At 33.1% G+C, this 18,480-nt stretch overlaps 1 protein-coding gene across 1 annotated transcript in view; it reads right to left on the bottom strand.

Moving 5' to 3' along the window:
• Mau2 (Mau2 sister chromatid cohesion factor) overlaps positions 1 to 18,480 on the bottom strand; it is a 299,360-nt gene that overhangs the window by 89,841 nt on the left and 191,039 nt on the right. Inside the window, exon 12 of the mRNA XM_090401244.1 lies at positions 8,252 to 8,317. Within this exon, the coding sequence (XP_090257370.1) occupies positions 8,252 to 8,317 (66 nt within the window). The remainder of the gene's footprint in view (positions 1 to 8,251; positions 8,318 to 18,480) is intronic.

Genomic DNA, 18,480 nt, shown 5'->3' with positions numbered 1-18,480 from the left:
TCTTATCTATGTCCCTACTGTATTTCTTTGAAATTTTATTATTGAAACCACTACCTTGTTTTCTTTCTGGGTCACAGTATTCATTTCTTATGGAATAGTGATCAGTTAAATTTTTACAAATAGATTATCTGTTACTGTCCGTACTTAAAAAGTCATCTTTATGTCATAAAGTTAGACATGAAGGTTAACGTTATTTTCTGGCATGAAAAAGGAAGGATGAAAAATGAACAGCATGAAATCATTTTCCTGCACTTCTCTTTATAGAGAATCTTTTTTTTTTCTTTGAATATGCCATAACAACATTATTTTTTTACTTTGCTATTTTGTAGTAAAAAATATTATTAGTACTATTTTGAAAATTTCTCATCTGTGGCAAATGCACTGCTATGAAAATTTAAAAGACAGTTTCACGATCGGCAGACTGCATTGTTGTTTACTAAAAGCAATCTTATAAAGGGCACATTTCAAAAATTGTTTGTGATAGTGTTATGGGGGTGAGAGTTTAGCCATTATAGGCAAAATACAATTTTAATTCTATTATGAAAAATTTGGAAATGAAATTTCACTTTTGTTGCATACACCTATACATATTTTGAATGATAAACAATAACGAAAACATCTTTTCTTCAAAACTGTCAGGTAATATCTAAACTAGCAAAAATTATGTATAAAACAATTTACTTCATCACCATTTATTTCAATTTGTAATGAGCGATTCTGGGAAACAGAGAAAGCTGAAGTGCAAAGAGCTGCAGATTACATTATAAAGATGATACATTTTGTAATATGATTCAAGATTTATGTATAGTTCTCTATAAAGCAAAATCTCAAATGTGCAAACCCTCATGCAATCTGTGAAGTAATCTTCAAACTATGATTATGAATAAAAAAATAAAGAAAGCTTAAATTGGAACAGATGGTGGCTGTATTTTTTTTACGATTCAGATTTTTATTAATTTATAAAATAACTGTTCGACAAAAATAATCATCTTGAATCAAGTTCTTGGAGAATAAAATGTATTGTTGACTAAGATATTAAACACAATTAGCAAAAACATTGATCATTGCATTGGTTTTACAAGGTGATACAATACTCAAGTGAATAAAGTATGAAAAGATCTATTATTTTGCACTGGCATTAAAAACTATAATTATAAGATAAAAGGAGAAGAGAGGACTAAATATAACTTGTAGATATTTAGTCTAATATAACTAAGATTCCAGTTGTTGGAAATTTTTCCACTTGGTTATACAGGGTGTCCCACAAATGTTTACCCTGATTTCAACTATAATATTTTAACAATGAAACTAACTGAATAAATTTTGTTGCAGGTAAACTTGGGCACTCATAAAATTTCCATACTGGTATCTTCAGTATACTACTTTTGCCATCAGGAGTGCTGCTGCTGATTTTTTTTAAAAATGGCTTCAGTACAGGAAAAAGCCCAATGTGTTCTGTGGCTAGCAGAAACAAAATCTCCAGTTACAATGAAATGAATGTTTAGGGCACAGTATGGAAAGAACCTACCTGATGTCAAGCTTATTAAGTCATGGAAGACAAAGTTTTTAGAAACAGGTTCAGTTCATAAGGGTACAAGCAGTGGCAGACCATCGGTTACCGAGGAGACAGCTGAGGCAGTTCATGCTGCCTTCATCCGGTCACCGCAGAAGTCAATCAGAAGAGCTTCACTAGAACTTCAAATGCCAAGGAGTACAGTCCATAAAGTGGTACGCAAATGTTTGAAATTGTTTGCTTACAAAGTCCAAATTGTCCAGGAGATAAAGCCAGATGATCGACCAAGGCATGAAGAATTTGGTAACCTCATTTTGAACTGCATTGATGAGGATAATGATTTTTAATAATTAAAATTTAAAATAATATTTTTTTTAGTTTTAAAATTTAAAATAATATTTTTTTTAATTTTAAAATTTAAATTTAATAATTAAAATTTTTTAAATTAATAATTGTAATGCATTGAAGTCTAACTTTGTGTTCCATTTCAAGTATCCACTGAAGAGTTATAATATATTATAATCAGGATAAACATTTGTGGACACCCTGTACTATAAATTGAAGATACCAAGAAATTATATACTTGGTTTAATCCTTTATCCAAGTGTAAGTAAACAAAGTGTGCACCTGAAATATTTTCAGGATTCGGACAACTTGTATATAGAAGCTAATGACTTCAAATCACTTTACCAGGCATCCGGTCATAAAACTTCACTGCCAGCTCTAGCTGTGATCAAATGAGTCAAGAAGAAAGTGATACAAGGGCTAATGCATACCCCTTAAGCAGTTGCATTGTCCTACAGCTGTGAGAAGTGGATGAGGGCTACTGCATCAAGGGTGGGTGCGGTTAAAGAAGCGAGCCCAGCAGGTGGAGAGAATGTTGTGAATGGGAATGATGAATGTTGGAAGCATGACTGGAAGGGGAAGAGAGGTGGCAGACACGATGAGGAAGTTGGACATTTTATGCATGCAGGAGACAAGGTGGAAGGGGGGAAAGGCGAAGGAACTAGGAGATGGGTATAAATTGTTCTACTCTGGAGCGAATAAAGAAAGAAGAAATGGTGTCGGAATTGTGGCGTGTGGCAGAATGAAGGGCAAAGTACTGGAAGTGAGTAGGAGGAATGACAGGATCATGCGAATGAAACTGGGTCTTGGAGAAGAGCAACTGGTCATCTTATGTGTATATGCCCCACAAGTTGGTTGTACAGCAGAAGAGAAGGATGAATTCTGGAACATGCTAGATGAAGAAATGAGAGAACTGGAAAAAAACGAGATGGTGATTGTCGGAGAAGACTTGAAAACAGACACATAGGGAGACAGAATAAGGACTGTGAAAGGGTGCATGGTAAATTATAAGGTAATCACAACAGATCAGGTGGTGCAGCAACACAGGCTGCTGTGCACAGACCTTAAAATAAAGTTGAAGATGGGAACCTTTGGAAGACATGAGAGGAAGAAAATTAAGTGGTTTCGCTTAAAAGAAGAGGGTGTGAGGAACTGTTTTAGGGAGAAGGTGTTAGAGAGGATTTCAGGTGGACTAGAATGTGTACAAGACTGGTGGAGACATAATTCCAAAGTAATTCTAAGCTGTGCAATTGAGGTGCTTGGTGAAACATCCAGAAAGATTACGGAGCAGAAGGAGGGTTGGTGGCGGAATAATAATGTACAAGATGCAGTGGCGGCTAAGAGGAAGACAAAGCAGAAGTGGGACGAGTCAAGAGTGGAAGAGGACAGAGAGGAGTACAGAAAGAAAAAGCGAGAAGCCAAAAGAGTTGTTGCACAGGCAAAGGCCATGGCATATCAAGATCTTTATGATCAATTAGAAACAAAGGAAGGACAGAGAAAGATTTATCGATTAACAAAATGTAGAAATAAGGCATCAAAGGACATTGTACATGTGAGACAGATCAAAGACTCTGGAGGAAGGGTATTAAGGAAGGACGTGGATATAAGAAACAGACGGAGAATATACTTTGAAGCGCTTTTGAATGAAAAAAATGCAAGGACTCACAGAGAAGATGGGGAGCCTAATGAGGGGATGGTGCAGAACATTAGTAGAGTGGAAGTGAAGGAAGCCGTAAAGATGATGAAGAATGGAAAATTGGTAGGCCATGACAAGATCCCAGTGGAGGCATGGAAAAATACTGCTCAAATAATGTCTCATTTACAACATATAACTGTAACATTTCAAAGAGCTTTCCCTTGGCACATTGTCATGCTTTCTCCAGATCTATGAAAATTAAATAAAACCGTTGTTGCATTCACAAGATTTCTCAACTATTTGTCTTAAAGTAAAAATCTTATTCTGATAACCTCTATTTGGCATTCATCCAGCTTGTTGTTCAACAAGTTGGATTAATGCCTTCCCTTACACAATTTTTCTTAGCTGTTTCTCAAGTATACTTACATAAATCTTACCAGGAATGCTAAACAGGAAAATACTTCTGTAATTCTCACATTGTTTTATTTCTCTTTTTACAGATGGTTACTATGAGAGCTCTACTCCAATCATCCAGAATTCGGCCCTCTGAATTATACAGTGTAAAACTGAATTATTATGCACTGAATTAGCCACTGTAAAACTTTTATACATCCATACTTGAGCATTTCTGGTCGAATATCATCTACTCCTGCTGCCTTTCCATATTTCAGGCTTTTGATGACTTTTTCTACTTCTAGTATGGATATGTGTTCCTGACAGCATTATTGTTGGGAGTTTTCTACCACTGCTGGCTTTCCTTAGCAATCTTTCAAAGTAATTACTCCAAACTTCTAGAATATCTTTATCTTCAGTTCTCATGGCACCTTTATCACCTCTGATTCCTTTTACAGTACTCTTTCCTCAATTTCTAAGTTTTTCAATAGTCTCCAGAATATTTTGCTCTCTCTGATATTTATTTTCTATGTTTTTACAAAAGGCTTCCCATGACCTTTGTTTAGCTAGTTTTACACAGTGCTTTGTTTTCTTACATTTTTCTGTGTATTTCCTAAGAGCACCAGCTGACTTGTTTGCCAGGAACATTTAATATGCTTTCTTCTTTTCCTGGACTGCCTCTTTAACTTCCCTGAGTCCACCATGGAGTTTTGATTTTTCTATCCTGACATTCTCACTACATCAGTGTTTTCACTGATTATAGGGTTTGCCATTGAATCTCCATGGTTTAGTTCTTGTTTTCAAACTCTTTCATTTATTCTTCAATGATATATGTTTGAGTCCACACTTCACCTCTGAAAGCTATTCAGCTTTGATTCATTTAAAAACTTTCCAATATAAAATTCAATTTTATCCTGCTCAAAACTAAATAGTAATCACTTCCTATTTCAAATCTTCTGTAAACGCTTGTATCCTGAACCAGTGGGAAAGCATCACTATCAACTATAACATAGTCAATGATACTTATTTCTTGCATCTTCTCTCCATGTGGATTTGTGCTTATTTTTATGTTGCAACATGGTGTTAGTAAAAACTAATCCAATTACAATAATAATGGTAAATGCCTGCTAGAAATCTAGCAGGCATTTACCATTATCATTAGCTTTGTGCTTTTCTCCAAATTTTCTATATGTCTGGTAATCATTTCCTAACCTGCTGTTTGAATCTCTAATAAAGACCAACTTTTCTTTTTCATTGTACCAGCTGTCTAATGCCTCAAAAATTCCTTCATTTCTTCCTTGATAGAACCTTCTGTGGGGAACATAAGCACAAATAAGTGTCATTGGCTGGTTCCCCATTGTGATATTTGCCACATCACTCTACTTGATATTGCCTACCATTCAAGAAGATTATCCTTGTATTTAGTGTTGAATACTATAACTACTCATTCTTTTCCTTAATTGTTATTGCCTGAATATAATATTTTGTATTTGTTGCTAAGAAAGATCTCACCTGTTTTTGTCTTCTTGTTTTAGTCATGCCCATTATGCTGATATGGTCCTCAGCCAATTCTGCTAGTTTCATTTCTTTTACATTGGCATTTTTTATATTGATAGTACAAATCTTGAACTCAACCGATGTTGAGTTGGGATGTGTTCTGGGATTTGTTCCGGTAGCTGACCTTATGCTGTTTGCCCTGGTTACCTGACAAAAAGCAACAGGGACCTTGTTCAACTGGGCCAGCATGAAATTCTGTCAAGTTGTACCAGTATTTTACATTGTGGTTTAAGCCAATAAGAATACAATTTGTCAGCTAAATACCAAATTGCCAGCGCATCCTCATTTGTTCATTATCCAGGTAAATACCTAATGGGGTGCACCATAAGAAGGTGAGGATTGGACATTAGGTCAGAAGCCAAGGTTAGTTCTCTGCATTATTTAAAAGGATACATAGAGGTCTCCTCCCAGTTATACAGCTTTGATCTTTTAGCACTCCAAAAAGTATCCTTTAAGGACTTTATATTGTCTCTGAACTTATGGTTCAATTGCTTTTTTTATAAATTTTGATATAAAGGGATAAGCAAAGCTTTTATGTTATGGCACACCCTTGGATCAGAATGAGTCTTTTGACTGCAACTTTTTTTTTAATGAAAATTAAATTCAAAATTTAATGAAATCATCATATATATTGCCTACCTTTAGGCAATAACGATTTCTGAAATTTGATGTGGAGACTGCAGATGGTGATGAACAAATCTGATATTAGTGATTGATAGAATAGTAAGATGGAGCTCCATTGATTTTAAAGCATAAAAATAATAGGATACTATTAAAAGTAACCTAAATCCTATACTAAAAGTACAACAAAGATAGGCAATATATATGATAATTTCATTTAAATTTTTAATTACAAAAAAGAAATTAATGATGCCAAAAAATTATATTCTTCATTTAATCCTTTATTAAAGTGTAATAACTTTCGGGAAGTAACTTTCATAACTGGGCAACTTGTATATAGAGGCTAATGATTTCACATCACTTGCCTTAGTATCCCACCAGAATGCAAAACACATATCCTTACAGACATGTAATAATGCTATGCATTATGGGAAGGATCACTACTCGGACTAATTTTGACCTTCAATGAAGTCTCATCAGTTGGTATCACTTCTGAGTCTGGCTTCCACTGATGAGACCTCATTACCCCCCCCCCCCCAACTGGCCAGGACGCCTATAGACATCCAGCTAAATCTAGATACGATTCTGTAACACCTATTGGATAACATGGATAAGAAGTACAATCCAGTCTCACTATTTATCCACCTCAGCCGGAAGGGGTGTTAAAGGTCTAAACCGGTCTTGGTAGTGACCCTTCCCATAATGCATAGCATTATATATGTCTGTAAGGATATGTGTTTTTCATTATGGGATACTAAGGCAAGTGATGTGAAGTCATTAGCTTCTATATACAAGTTGCCCAGTTGTGAAGTTACTTCATGCACAAACCTTGTTTGCTTACACTTGGATAAAGGATAAAACCAAGAATATAATTTCTTGGCATCTTTTATTTATAGTATAACCAAGTGGAAAAACTTGCAACAATTACAAAAAGAGTTGCAGTTAAAAGACATGTTCTGATCCAAGGATGCTCTATAACATAAAAGTTTTGCCAATCTTTGTATATCATTTAAGTACAGAAAAAATCTATAAAGCTCCATTTGATATTGTAGATTATTATTAAAAATAATAATAATTATCCATTATGTTTTATAGCTTCATAATGTCTTAGTTATTTTCAAAACTTTAAGACTGTTTCAAAGTTTGTGCATACTGCAAAAAATGATAGGACACTGCACCTCAAACAACCCACTGTTTACACTACTTAATCCTGCATCTACACACAACAGACATAAACACATTGAATATTTCACATAATTTCCATTAATAGTTTTGAAGCCAAATGAAGTCCTTCAGGGTCTTTTCTTCTATACAAAATTAATTATGCAATATTAATATTTTCACTGAATTCATACTGCATCCAGAAAACTCAGATATTACAGTTAAGCAGTTTAAAATTATAACAAAAAGAGCACATCTGGAGTTAAATATTTAGGTAGCCTATATCTGTTAGAATGAAGAATCTTAGAACAACATGATCTCAAACTGTACATAATTTAAAACAGGAGATTGCAGGAGAATAATTCCTGATACTGACTCAAAAAATACTCTAAGATTTATAATACCTACACATGGTAGTGTTTTCTTTTCAGAATTTATTCAGCGAAGATGGTAGTTCTCTTTCATGCCTGTCATTACATTATTTGTTTTAACTGGTTTTAATAATGTTTAAGAATGAAATTATTTTGCTATTACAGCAGCATTACCAGTTTGCAATATTACTGGTAACAACAAAAACCCTATGAAAAATAATTCCACTTGTGACATGGTTATTCTGAGAGGTATCTTTCTTGAAAAATGGATTTATGAATAAATTCCATCAGAAGTAAAAGAGCAAATGAAATCTTCATGAAAGAGGGAGGGGGGGGGGCTGTAGGGTCAACTTTAAATTACTAATTTTTAATTAGTTTCATTTGCATGGTTTTTTATAAAAAGAAAAAAGTTTTTTTTACAAAGTGAATAATTTTTCATTATACTCCAATGATCGTGTCTTAGGTGGAAAAAAAAAATAACAAGAAATACATGAATACAAAACTGACTATAAGTGAATACATGAATACTAAAACTTGACATAAGTCACTGGGGGAAGGTTGTAATTTACATCAGTTTGACAGTATTAACAGGTAATGAAATGAATACAGGCTTCAAGATGCAATCATATTCACATGCCAGTCAAACAAACTTACTCTAACGACTGCACCAAACTGGGCTTCTGCTGCTTCCATACAGTTCATTGACATGGCATATAGACCCTGAAAAAAATAAAATAAAATAAAATAAAATAAAGCTGCAAGTCATTATTACTTTAATTACTATTTTATATGATTAAAGAGATATTCGAAATTCTCTGTCTTAAAAATTTCTTAAGAATATAGGGACTATCATTATTATTATTACCTGACACCTCCAGGGAGTCCAAAGCCTCATCGAGGGAGGGCACCTACTCTACAACTGCAATGAACTACATTACATACACCAACACCATCTACTGCCCACCACCACCACTAGTATTTTCACAGACAATCACAAACATCTATGCCTGCAGTGGGATTTGAACCTACAGCCTTTGGCTGAAGAGCGGATATTCTAACCACTTGGCCACCCATACCAGCAAAAATTTCCTCTAGTCGCCAACTAGATTTGGAACCAAGTCTTCCTTTGTGCGATCAATCACCATGGTGTGCAAACACCACATCCACTGAGCTACACAGGCTCCATTTTCTCCTCCTTTACAGAGCCAGATTAATATAAAATTTATGCTGATTTCAGAATGCTATTTGGCAACATAAATATTCAAATATTTACTTGAGCTAGAGTTTTCAGAATGATAATGAAAAATTCACTTAAGTAGTTTATTTTATTTTTTAAATATGATACATATATACAATCCAAAACGAGTACTCTGCAGGTTGAACAAAAATGGAATTGCCATGACAGTACAAGCTTCATTTATTTTCAAAGATAATCCTTTAAGGTAAGAGACTACCACTAAATGATTAAAAATTAGACATAAGACTACCAATAAATGATTAAAAATTTTAATCATTTATTTTGAAGGAGGGAATAATGAAAAAATTGGCTTGTGGTAAATAATATGAAGAAAGTAAGGTGTTATTTCATTTGAAGAAATTTTCATAGTAGTACAGTGGTGCACCCAGAGTGGGGGCCCTTCCCCCACTCATGGTTGTTTAAAGAAAGAACTGAGGCCTTACTTCACCATCCAAATTTAAATCGGAATGATTGCTGCTACCTATCTAAGATATGGGAAAGTCTTATTCTAATCACACACCAATTTCTTTTTTTTAAAAAACTAATGAATAATTAATACTGAAATGCTGCCTCAGTTATACTATTGCATTGTTTTCATGTATAACATCACATGGCCCTTACTTTTTCAAATCAATCCATTGTTCATGTTCTACCTTGTAATTAACTATTGTTGCCATTGATGATGATGGACTGTAATATTCAGGCTGTTAATCATGTTAATTCAAAGAATATTTTGTATTCACCTTTTTTATTTCTGAAATTTGCCTTGTCTCTTTTATGAAAACAGAAACTTATCAAAGTGCTATTTCTTGATGACTCACCTAGAAGCACAGGTATCATAGAAAAACTAAGTCTTTGTTTATTTTAAAGGAGGCAGTAAATCAAGAGGGTAAATTTAAAACAAATTGCAATTTCAAATAAAGTGTTTTAGTTAATGTTGTGCTGGCAAGCAAGAATATTATATTCTATGTCACTAACCTATGAAAAGTTATAACCAAGGTCAAATCAGAAATCCTGCTCCAGAGATCAAACACAGTACTTTTTACTTATAAGTCACATCATATCTTCAATAAGCAGATTAGTGCTCTAAAATTAGATGAAGAAAATAATTGATTACATCAGGATATTCACAATTATTCATGTCAAACTGGGATTTGAAACTGTGTGCTGGTTGGCTTTGAAAGTCTTTTGTATTAGTCAAAAACTTTTAATATCTTATTTAAGTTAAGGGATATTACATCCCATATTGTTTCTGATCACAATATTTTAATATCTGACTTTGAAAATGAGATGATTCTATAGGAGACCATTATGGGTGAGCCCAGGAGACTTATTTTGAGACCTTAACGAGTTTCCATTACTGCGCAAATAGAGGGCACCAGTTAGGACTATAGGATACTGCCTTTCATACTCTGTGTTTGCCTTCCTGCCAGTGTGCACATGCTTAGTTATATGCTTTGTGCCCATTAAAATGCCTTGGTGGACAGGGCAAAATATTGACATAGTAATTTATTAGCTAAATAAAATTTAGTTAGTAATTATTATCTCTAGCTGTGAGTTTTCTCCATTAAACTTTGAAAGATGCTTCTATCTCAAAGTTATGAGAACATCTCTTTTTCAAAGTCAGATTAAAATTTTTGGTGTGAGCCATCAAGAGATGATGATAGAATAGTCTAACAGACTTGAAATTTCATGACTTATTTTCTATCAGTCAGTCTGTCAAATCTCTGATTTCATCAGCTCTTCCATTTGATCTTCTTAAAGCAGTACATTATTCTCACTAAACATTAGTTTCGCATGGAGGTCTGTTTCCTTCAACTTTTGACACAAACTTGATTTGTAAATTTTTTATCTCAAATTGTGTTCATATCACATCAGATTAGCAGTAGTAACATATTCTTGAATAGTGTCAAGTTCATTTTTGATATTATCGAATTCCTGATATGTATCCTCTCCATTACTACATCATTAAATTTACGTTACTACTAACTTTCTATAAACAATTTCCTTCCAAACCAATCTGCCATTTATTTGTCAGGATTCCAACATTGCCAGATCTTAAATTTGTTTTCCACTGCTCTTTAACTACATTAATCCACCTAGATCTTAGTCCTGGCATCAAACCTATTCTGCTAATTTTTCTTTTAGTGACTACATTAACTTTGCTCACATATTCTTCAATGCTAATGTCAAGTTTTTTTTCCCCTAGTTTACAAATTTTTCACACGATTCTGCTAATGCTGCTATCCAAATCCCCTAATTTTTTCCTCAGAAATCTCATATCTATGGTCTAAAGTAAATTTTTTATAGCAATCTCTCAATTATTTGACCTTCAAGTGAACAAATCTTCATTAACATACTCTTGAATGGGTTAGTGTGTCAACTGACTTCTGGTATACAGAACTATGTACCATCAATTACTCAACCTTTCTGACTGGTAAATTGTCTTTTCTACTCTGCATAGATAGCTAAGAAATTGCTGAATCTCTAATTCATCTCCTGTCAGATCAACAAGTTAAAACTGATTAAAACACTGTCCTGTCTAATTTGTCTCTTATTCCCTTATAGGAGTAGGTGAGCGGACTCATTTTAGCTCTATCTAACTTTATTGGAGACTGAGTGGACAGTTAAATCTCCACCAATAGCAATCAGAGATAGCTGGCCCAAGACCATCGTTAATTATAAGTGGCATCCGATGAAGAGACTGGCAAACAAGTGCTGCCATCTGATGGCCACTAACCCTAACAAGATATGTTACTGTCTGAAATAGTGTGGGATCTACAGTTGATTTTCTTGAATTTACAGGAGAAAAAAACTCATTTCCTATTGATGACTCACCTAGAAGCACAGGTATCTGATACCAGAGATTGACTAACTCAGAGAACCGGTTGAAGAAAGACTAAGAAAAAGTTCCTCTAGTCAGTGACTTGAACATGTCTTTCTTTGGGCAGCCTAGTACAGAAGCTGCAAACACCACTTCCAGTGAGCTACACAGTCTTTTTAATTTATTCAACTGGTCTCCACCATACCAGCTTTGGTTATTTGGTTGTCTTTTTATTGCTGATTTTGATATCAAATTTATTAGAACAGTTATTTAATCCTGGACTGATTCAGGATTCATCATCTGCATAAAGTAAAGAGCCAAGATGAATATCTCCAATTCCAATATTAGGAGTGCAGATATGCACCTTTAGCTTACACCAGATTTAACATCAAACTATCTTCCTGTTACCTCCTTCCTTGCTCTACTCCAATCATCTGAAATTCAATCTTCTGAATCATGCAGTGTACAGACACCATATAAGTTTTGTGTGTCCATATATTTGAGCATTTATGGTTGAATAATACCATCTATTCCATATCACATTTCAGGTTACTGATTTCTATGCCAAGTAGTATATATATTTTTCTGATTGCATTCTTCCTGAATATTAATTATCATTCGAAGTTAATATTTCAAACATATAGAATATCTTCAGTTTTTATGTCCTTCTTATTACCTGATTCCCTTTGTGGTAATGTTTCTTCCATTTCTAAGCTTTTTTTTTCCCCAATAGATTCCAGAACATTCTATCACCTTATCTTCTATATTCTTACCAGTCTTCCCACTATTTTTGTTCTACTGCTATTACACATAATTTTTTAAAAAAATCCTTGTAGAATCATATGCTTCCTTGACTGAATCAATCAATGAATGCTTTTTTCAGAATGTGATCCTAATACTCCAAGTTTTGATTCAAACACCTTCATTTCTTCTTGAATAATAACTGTATATTTGAATGTCCAGTTTATGTATGAAAGTAGCTGGGCTTAAATTCTTTTTAAAACTTTTGTAAATATTTTATTATCTAATATGATATTCATTTTCTCCTCCTCCTCCTCAAAAGTAGGTGGTGAACACTTCCAAATTTGATTTGAAATCCCCAGTATAAATCATGTCCCCTAAACATATCACTGCCACTATCAGCAAAAAAAAAAAAAAAGACATCACTATTGACTTTGAATAATATAATCACTAAATGAATTTGTGCACATGTTTATATTTGAAAAGTGTACTGGTAACAATTAGTCAATATCTTGATCAGAATCCAGCAAATATTTATTATTAATAGACTTGATCTTCCAAATTTTCCCAAAACATTTCTATATGTCTACTATTACTTTCCTATTCTTGTTTAGATGTCCAACAAGGATCACTTCCCCCCCCCCCCTTTACCTTCACTATGACTCAAAAAAATTAATTCATTGGTAGAACTGTCTGTAGCACCATAAGCATAAACAAGTCATGACTCTTAAATTCCCCATTTTGAAATCTGCTCATATCACTCTACTTGAAACTGCCCATAGCTTCTTCCTTTCCCTGATTTTTATCACTCAAATATAACATCTTAAAGCTATTATTTGGCAGAATCTCACTTATTTTAGTCTTCTTTGTCAGTAATACCAACTATATTGACATGATGTTCTATAAGAAAGTGAGGATTGGACATCAGATTGGAAATCCCTACATTCCTTAAATGCTATGGGTAGAAGATCTCCCTGTTATCTAGACTGACCCAAATTTCTTTTATCATCATCAACAAACTCTTGATATATACATCCTTGATGGGTGGACCTACAGGATGTTGTAATTATTATTAGATCTTCAGGGAGTCAAGAACTCATTAAGGGAGGCCATATATCACTCAGACAGTCTGCTGTATCTTCTCCTAAATTCATTCACATTAGATGCACTTGGTACTTCAACAGACAAACTGTTTCACTCACTATTCTATTAGAGAAAAATCTAGCTCTTAACTGCACATAAACTAAAACTTCTACAGATCCCCCCCCCCTTACATCCTCTCTCTCTCTCCATATTATGATAGTACTACATGAAAAAGTTACATCATCATTAATTTTTTCATGTTATTCCAAATTAATCTGTTAATCTGTCAAAACTATCATAATATTATATAATATTACTCTAATAGTGTCTCTCAGCAACATCCCCTTTGCTGAGAGACACTGATAGTTATGCAACATTTAAAAGTTTCCTAATATCAGAATTTTCAAGTGTAAGAGAATTAGGGCCTAACATTTGGAAAATTCATCAGTGCATTCAAGGTAATAGGGAGTCTGTTTCAGAGTATTACCACAGACTTTGGAGCATTGCTCATAAATACAATGTTTCATTTGAAGAGAAATCATCTTTAGAATGGTTGCTGCTTAATCAAATTAGGCATGGCCTTAAAGATAATTTGAAAGAAACAGCATACAAGAAAAAGGTTAAAATTCTTGAACAGTGTTTTGAACTTGTTAAGGAAAAGGAAGAGAGACTTAGAGATATATTTCATTCTGCAAATAATAAACAAGTAAATTCTTTCCAGTATAATGAAACTCATCCTCCTAACATTTTTGCTGCAGATAAAGTGAGAGAAGGAAAGTTTCAAAAATGAAAAGGTGCCAAGAAAAAGAAACAGCCTAAAGAAATTTCTGTGAATTTCACTGATGAAGATCCAGAATCTGATTTCAAGGTACAATTACATGATTTGGGAAAATTAGAGGAACTGAAAACATTTCTTAGTGAAGAAAGAGAAAGACAACAGAGACCAATAGTAAAAGGACAGGAACTTTTGTTTAAGATGATATCTGATTTAACAGTATCCAAGAATCTTACAGATAATCAATCTTTCTCAATGCTTTAGATGTAATAAACCTGGTCATTTTGCTAAAGACTGTTATGTTAGGGATAAATCTTGTTTTCAACATAAGAAATCTGAGGATAAAAGTAAATCTGGAAATAATTATTATTCCAATATCATACTGGCAAGGACAGAAATGTCAAACTACTCATTTGACATGGGTAAAGCTAAAGACAGCTCCAACCCTAAAAGAGAGTTTGATGTATCATTAGCTCCTTATGCTAATAGAGCTAATCCTTTGACAGTTCTACAAGGATTTATTGAAGATGTGCCTTGTGAAATCTTACTTGACACAAGTACACATATTTTACTCATTTCTTATAGTTTAACAGAATTAAATCTCTAATCCCAAATGACATTTCAATTTTAAGCTATCTAATTAAATTAAAGGGCATATTTGAATCAGAAATGTCTGCTGATAAGCAAATGAATGTTTTTATTTCAATTCCTTGTTTTCCATTAAAAGTTTGTCATCCATTAATAGTTCTTCCAGAATCATCTGATCCAAATGTACAAGTAATATTTCAAATTGATTTTATGAAACATCATGGTTTTGCATGTAATTTTGTTGATAGTACAGTGTCCTTGTGCGGGCTAGAATACTGTTTAGACAGGACATCAGCAGGTGACAATGGAAAATTAGAGCAATCTTCTGAAGTTTTTAAACACCCTGATGATAATGATCAAGTGTTTAATATTGAGACTCTAAAGAATAAGGAACCTAGTTCACATATTGGGAAAAGGATAAGATTGTCCAAGCTCAGAAAGATGATCTTGTACTTAAAACTATTTATGAAACAGTATTGAAGGGTGAAACTCAACTGGATACATTTTTAAACCTGGAAAACTTGATATTTAGATAAAGATGGGTTACTCTTATCTAGACAAATGGAAGAAGGAAGGGTGAAAGTGAAAATATTGGCACCAACTCAAATGATTCCTTGGATCATGTACATTTTCCATGATTCTGACTTGGCAGGACACCAAGGATTTTCTAGAACTTAGGAAAGAATAAAGGATCGTTACATCTGGAAAGGTATGAAGAGTAACATACTCACATATGTCAAATCATGTCATAAGTGCCAAATAAGATCCCCTTTTAGAGGAAAAGCTCCATTACAAGTAGACCTTTTCAGGCTGTTGCTATTGATGTAGTAGGTCCACTGCCAATTACTAAAAAAGGCAATAGGTACATTCTAGTAGCCATAGATATGCTAACTAGATTTCCTGAAGCAGTGTTGATGAAGGATCAAACTGCAAAGACTATTGCAAGAAAGTTCTTGAATATGATAATTTGTAGATATGGAACTCCCCAGACTTTACTTTCAGATCAAATTTACAGTTATGTAAATTACTCAATATTAGGAAGATTTTTACTACATCTTACCACCCACAGTGCGTATGTGTGAAAGGTTGAATAAAAACATAAAGCAAATACTTTCCAATCTGGCAAACACTAAAATGAATGATTGGGACATATATATTTCTCAAGCATTATTTGCATGTAGATCTGCTTTTCATTCTGCTATCAAAGAAAAACCATCTTTTGCTTTATATGGCTTTGATCCAATCTTTCCTAATGAACTTGTTTCAGTCATTCCTAATACAGGATACAATGATATAAATGAGTATCTGGAGACAGTAGTAGATAAATTTTCCACTACTCACAGATTAGTAGGTGAAATAAGTAAATTAAGTTCTCAGAAAACTAGGCAGTATATAAATCATTTTAGAAAGTATAAGTCATTTGCACCATGAGTTTAGTATCGTTAGATGATAAATCTAGCATAAAAAGGGTTAGAAAATTAGGAAGGAAAGCTTTAGGTCCATATAGAATTCTAGATAAATTTTCTCCTGTGAATTTTAGGATTCAAGATGTCAAAAATCCTAGTAAAATTATAAATGTACACTCTGATAGGTTACAAAAGTACTTTTTGGGGAGTAAAGATTTAGTTATATTAGGAGACAATATAAATAGAATATTGAAAGATGAGTGTTGTTTTCCTAGTACTAATTGTGCATCTCATTCAGAATCAGTTAATAGGAAATGAAATAGTTTTAAAGCTCATAATTCAAACATGCAGCAAAGGAGAAAATTAAACTTGGGTAAAACAAAACCTAATGCCGGAAATTTTAGAAATTCCAAGGTACATAATTCAGATAATGTACAATGTAAGAGTGATGATGATCAAACTGACTCTAACATTGATGAAATAGTACCAGAATATCATAGGTTAGTTAACCTAGAGTTAAATAAATCACAAAAATATGAAAATACCTCTAATTTAGTTAATAAGGATAAAGAATCTCAGACACTTGTAGAATTTGATTCTGAGAGTGATGATTCTGTAGATTTAGGGCATAATTCAAGTAGTTTAAATGAAATATTTGAGAAATATAGAAATGAGATTTGTAAGTATAGTAAATTGGAAGAAGAAAATTCCGAATTATCTCTAGCATCAGATGATTCGGAGAGTGTAAATAATAATCAGCAAGAATCATGTTTTTATTTAAGATCAAGGAATAAGCATTAAAAGTTTTGTTAAGGATACAGGTTAAATATTTAAAATTTTTTTTTACAAATAAAATTTTTCAGAGAAAGATGAAACTGATATAAAAATAATCATAATTAAAAATTCAGAATATTTTTACGAATTGTTTATGTTAGAATGTTTATTAGTTTTGGTTTCATAACATGCACTGTCGGCACTTGCGATGTGCCCGTTATTGAAATTATTTTGTCAAAGTGATGTGTAAAGCAGTTAAAAATTAATGTACTTACCGGATTTGAATAGTTGTGTTACTTTAAACAAATTCATTGTAGTTTAAAATATTAAAGTTGTGTTTTTTGAAGACATTCTCTTGTCGCTAAAGGAGACACCGTGTCAGCCATTGTATTTAGTTTCTTGTTTACCAGTTTCAAGGAGTGCACATGCTCACTGAGAAGTCTGATGTGTGATTGACAGCTGATGGAGAGTAAACAAGAAGAGTGTTCGAAAAGAAATAAGAACACAAGCTGGCAGATATTTACATTCGGAGGAAATTGAGTTTTTTTTATGTGACAGTCAGAAGAAAATTAATAGTATATTCCGAAAAATGAATCGTGGAACTATGAAGTTTCAAAGTGGAATAAGTATTGATAATTAAAAGAAAATATTGCTATAGATGTTTTAAAAGAAATTTTCAAGGAAACACTAATTGGAAGATTAGTAGTAGATTCCGAAAAGGGAATTGTAGAACTGTGAATTTTTTAAAGTGGAAGAGTTAAGACTGTCAATAAGCATTAGTGAATAAAAGAAGAAATTGCTATTTATGTTCTAAAGGAATGTTTGAGAAAACTCTGATTAAGAAGTTTCATCTGTCTTAAGGACGCCAGATCTAACTATTATTTCTACTAAAAAGAGACAAAATCGATAAAGAGACAAGCTATTTATGTTCTAAAGGAATGTTTGAGAAAACTCTGATTAAGAAGTTTCATCTGTCTTAAGGACGCCAGATCTAACTATTATTTCTACTAAAAAGAGACAAAATCGAGTTAGGAAGAATTAATGTGTGCTACATGAGTGATGAGAAAGGATCCTGTGAAAATGAAGAATAAAGTCATATATCTTTGGAAAAGGACCTTGACACAGAGAGAAACTGGCTATGAACATTTTGTCATTGTGAAAACAAAGTGTTTAGTCTAGTCTTAAGTGTAAGTTTATTTTTAAAAAGGCCTTGGATCCAATTAAATTTGTAGTTATGTAATATTGTTTGAAGTGTATATATATTGTTTTTGTTTTATTAAATGTGTTTATTTTGTATTTTGGTCTTGGGTCAGTGATTTTTTGGATTCTGAAAGAAATAGTAAAAAAGGAGGTCATTGCACCAATCGGAGTGACCCTTATGCATGTATAGGTACACTCGGAAATAAAAAAAATAATTGTTGAACAGAGATCATCTCTAAATAAAAATCCTATAAT

This window comes from Typopeltis vanoorti, chromosome 12, assembly GCF_054136105.1.
Source record: "Typopeltis vanoorti isolate ZY-2024b chromosome 12, IOZ_Tvanoo_1.0, whole genome shotgun sequence".
In the NCBI taxonomy this organism is placed as follows: Eukaryota; Metazoa; Arthropoda; class Arachnida; order Uropygi; family Thelyphonidae; genus Typopeltis; species Typopeltis vanoorti.
The sequence above is the reverse complement of the archived record's forward strand: the minus strand, read 5'-3'. Positions and strand labels throughout refer to the sequence as shown.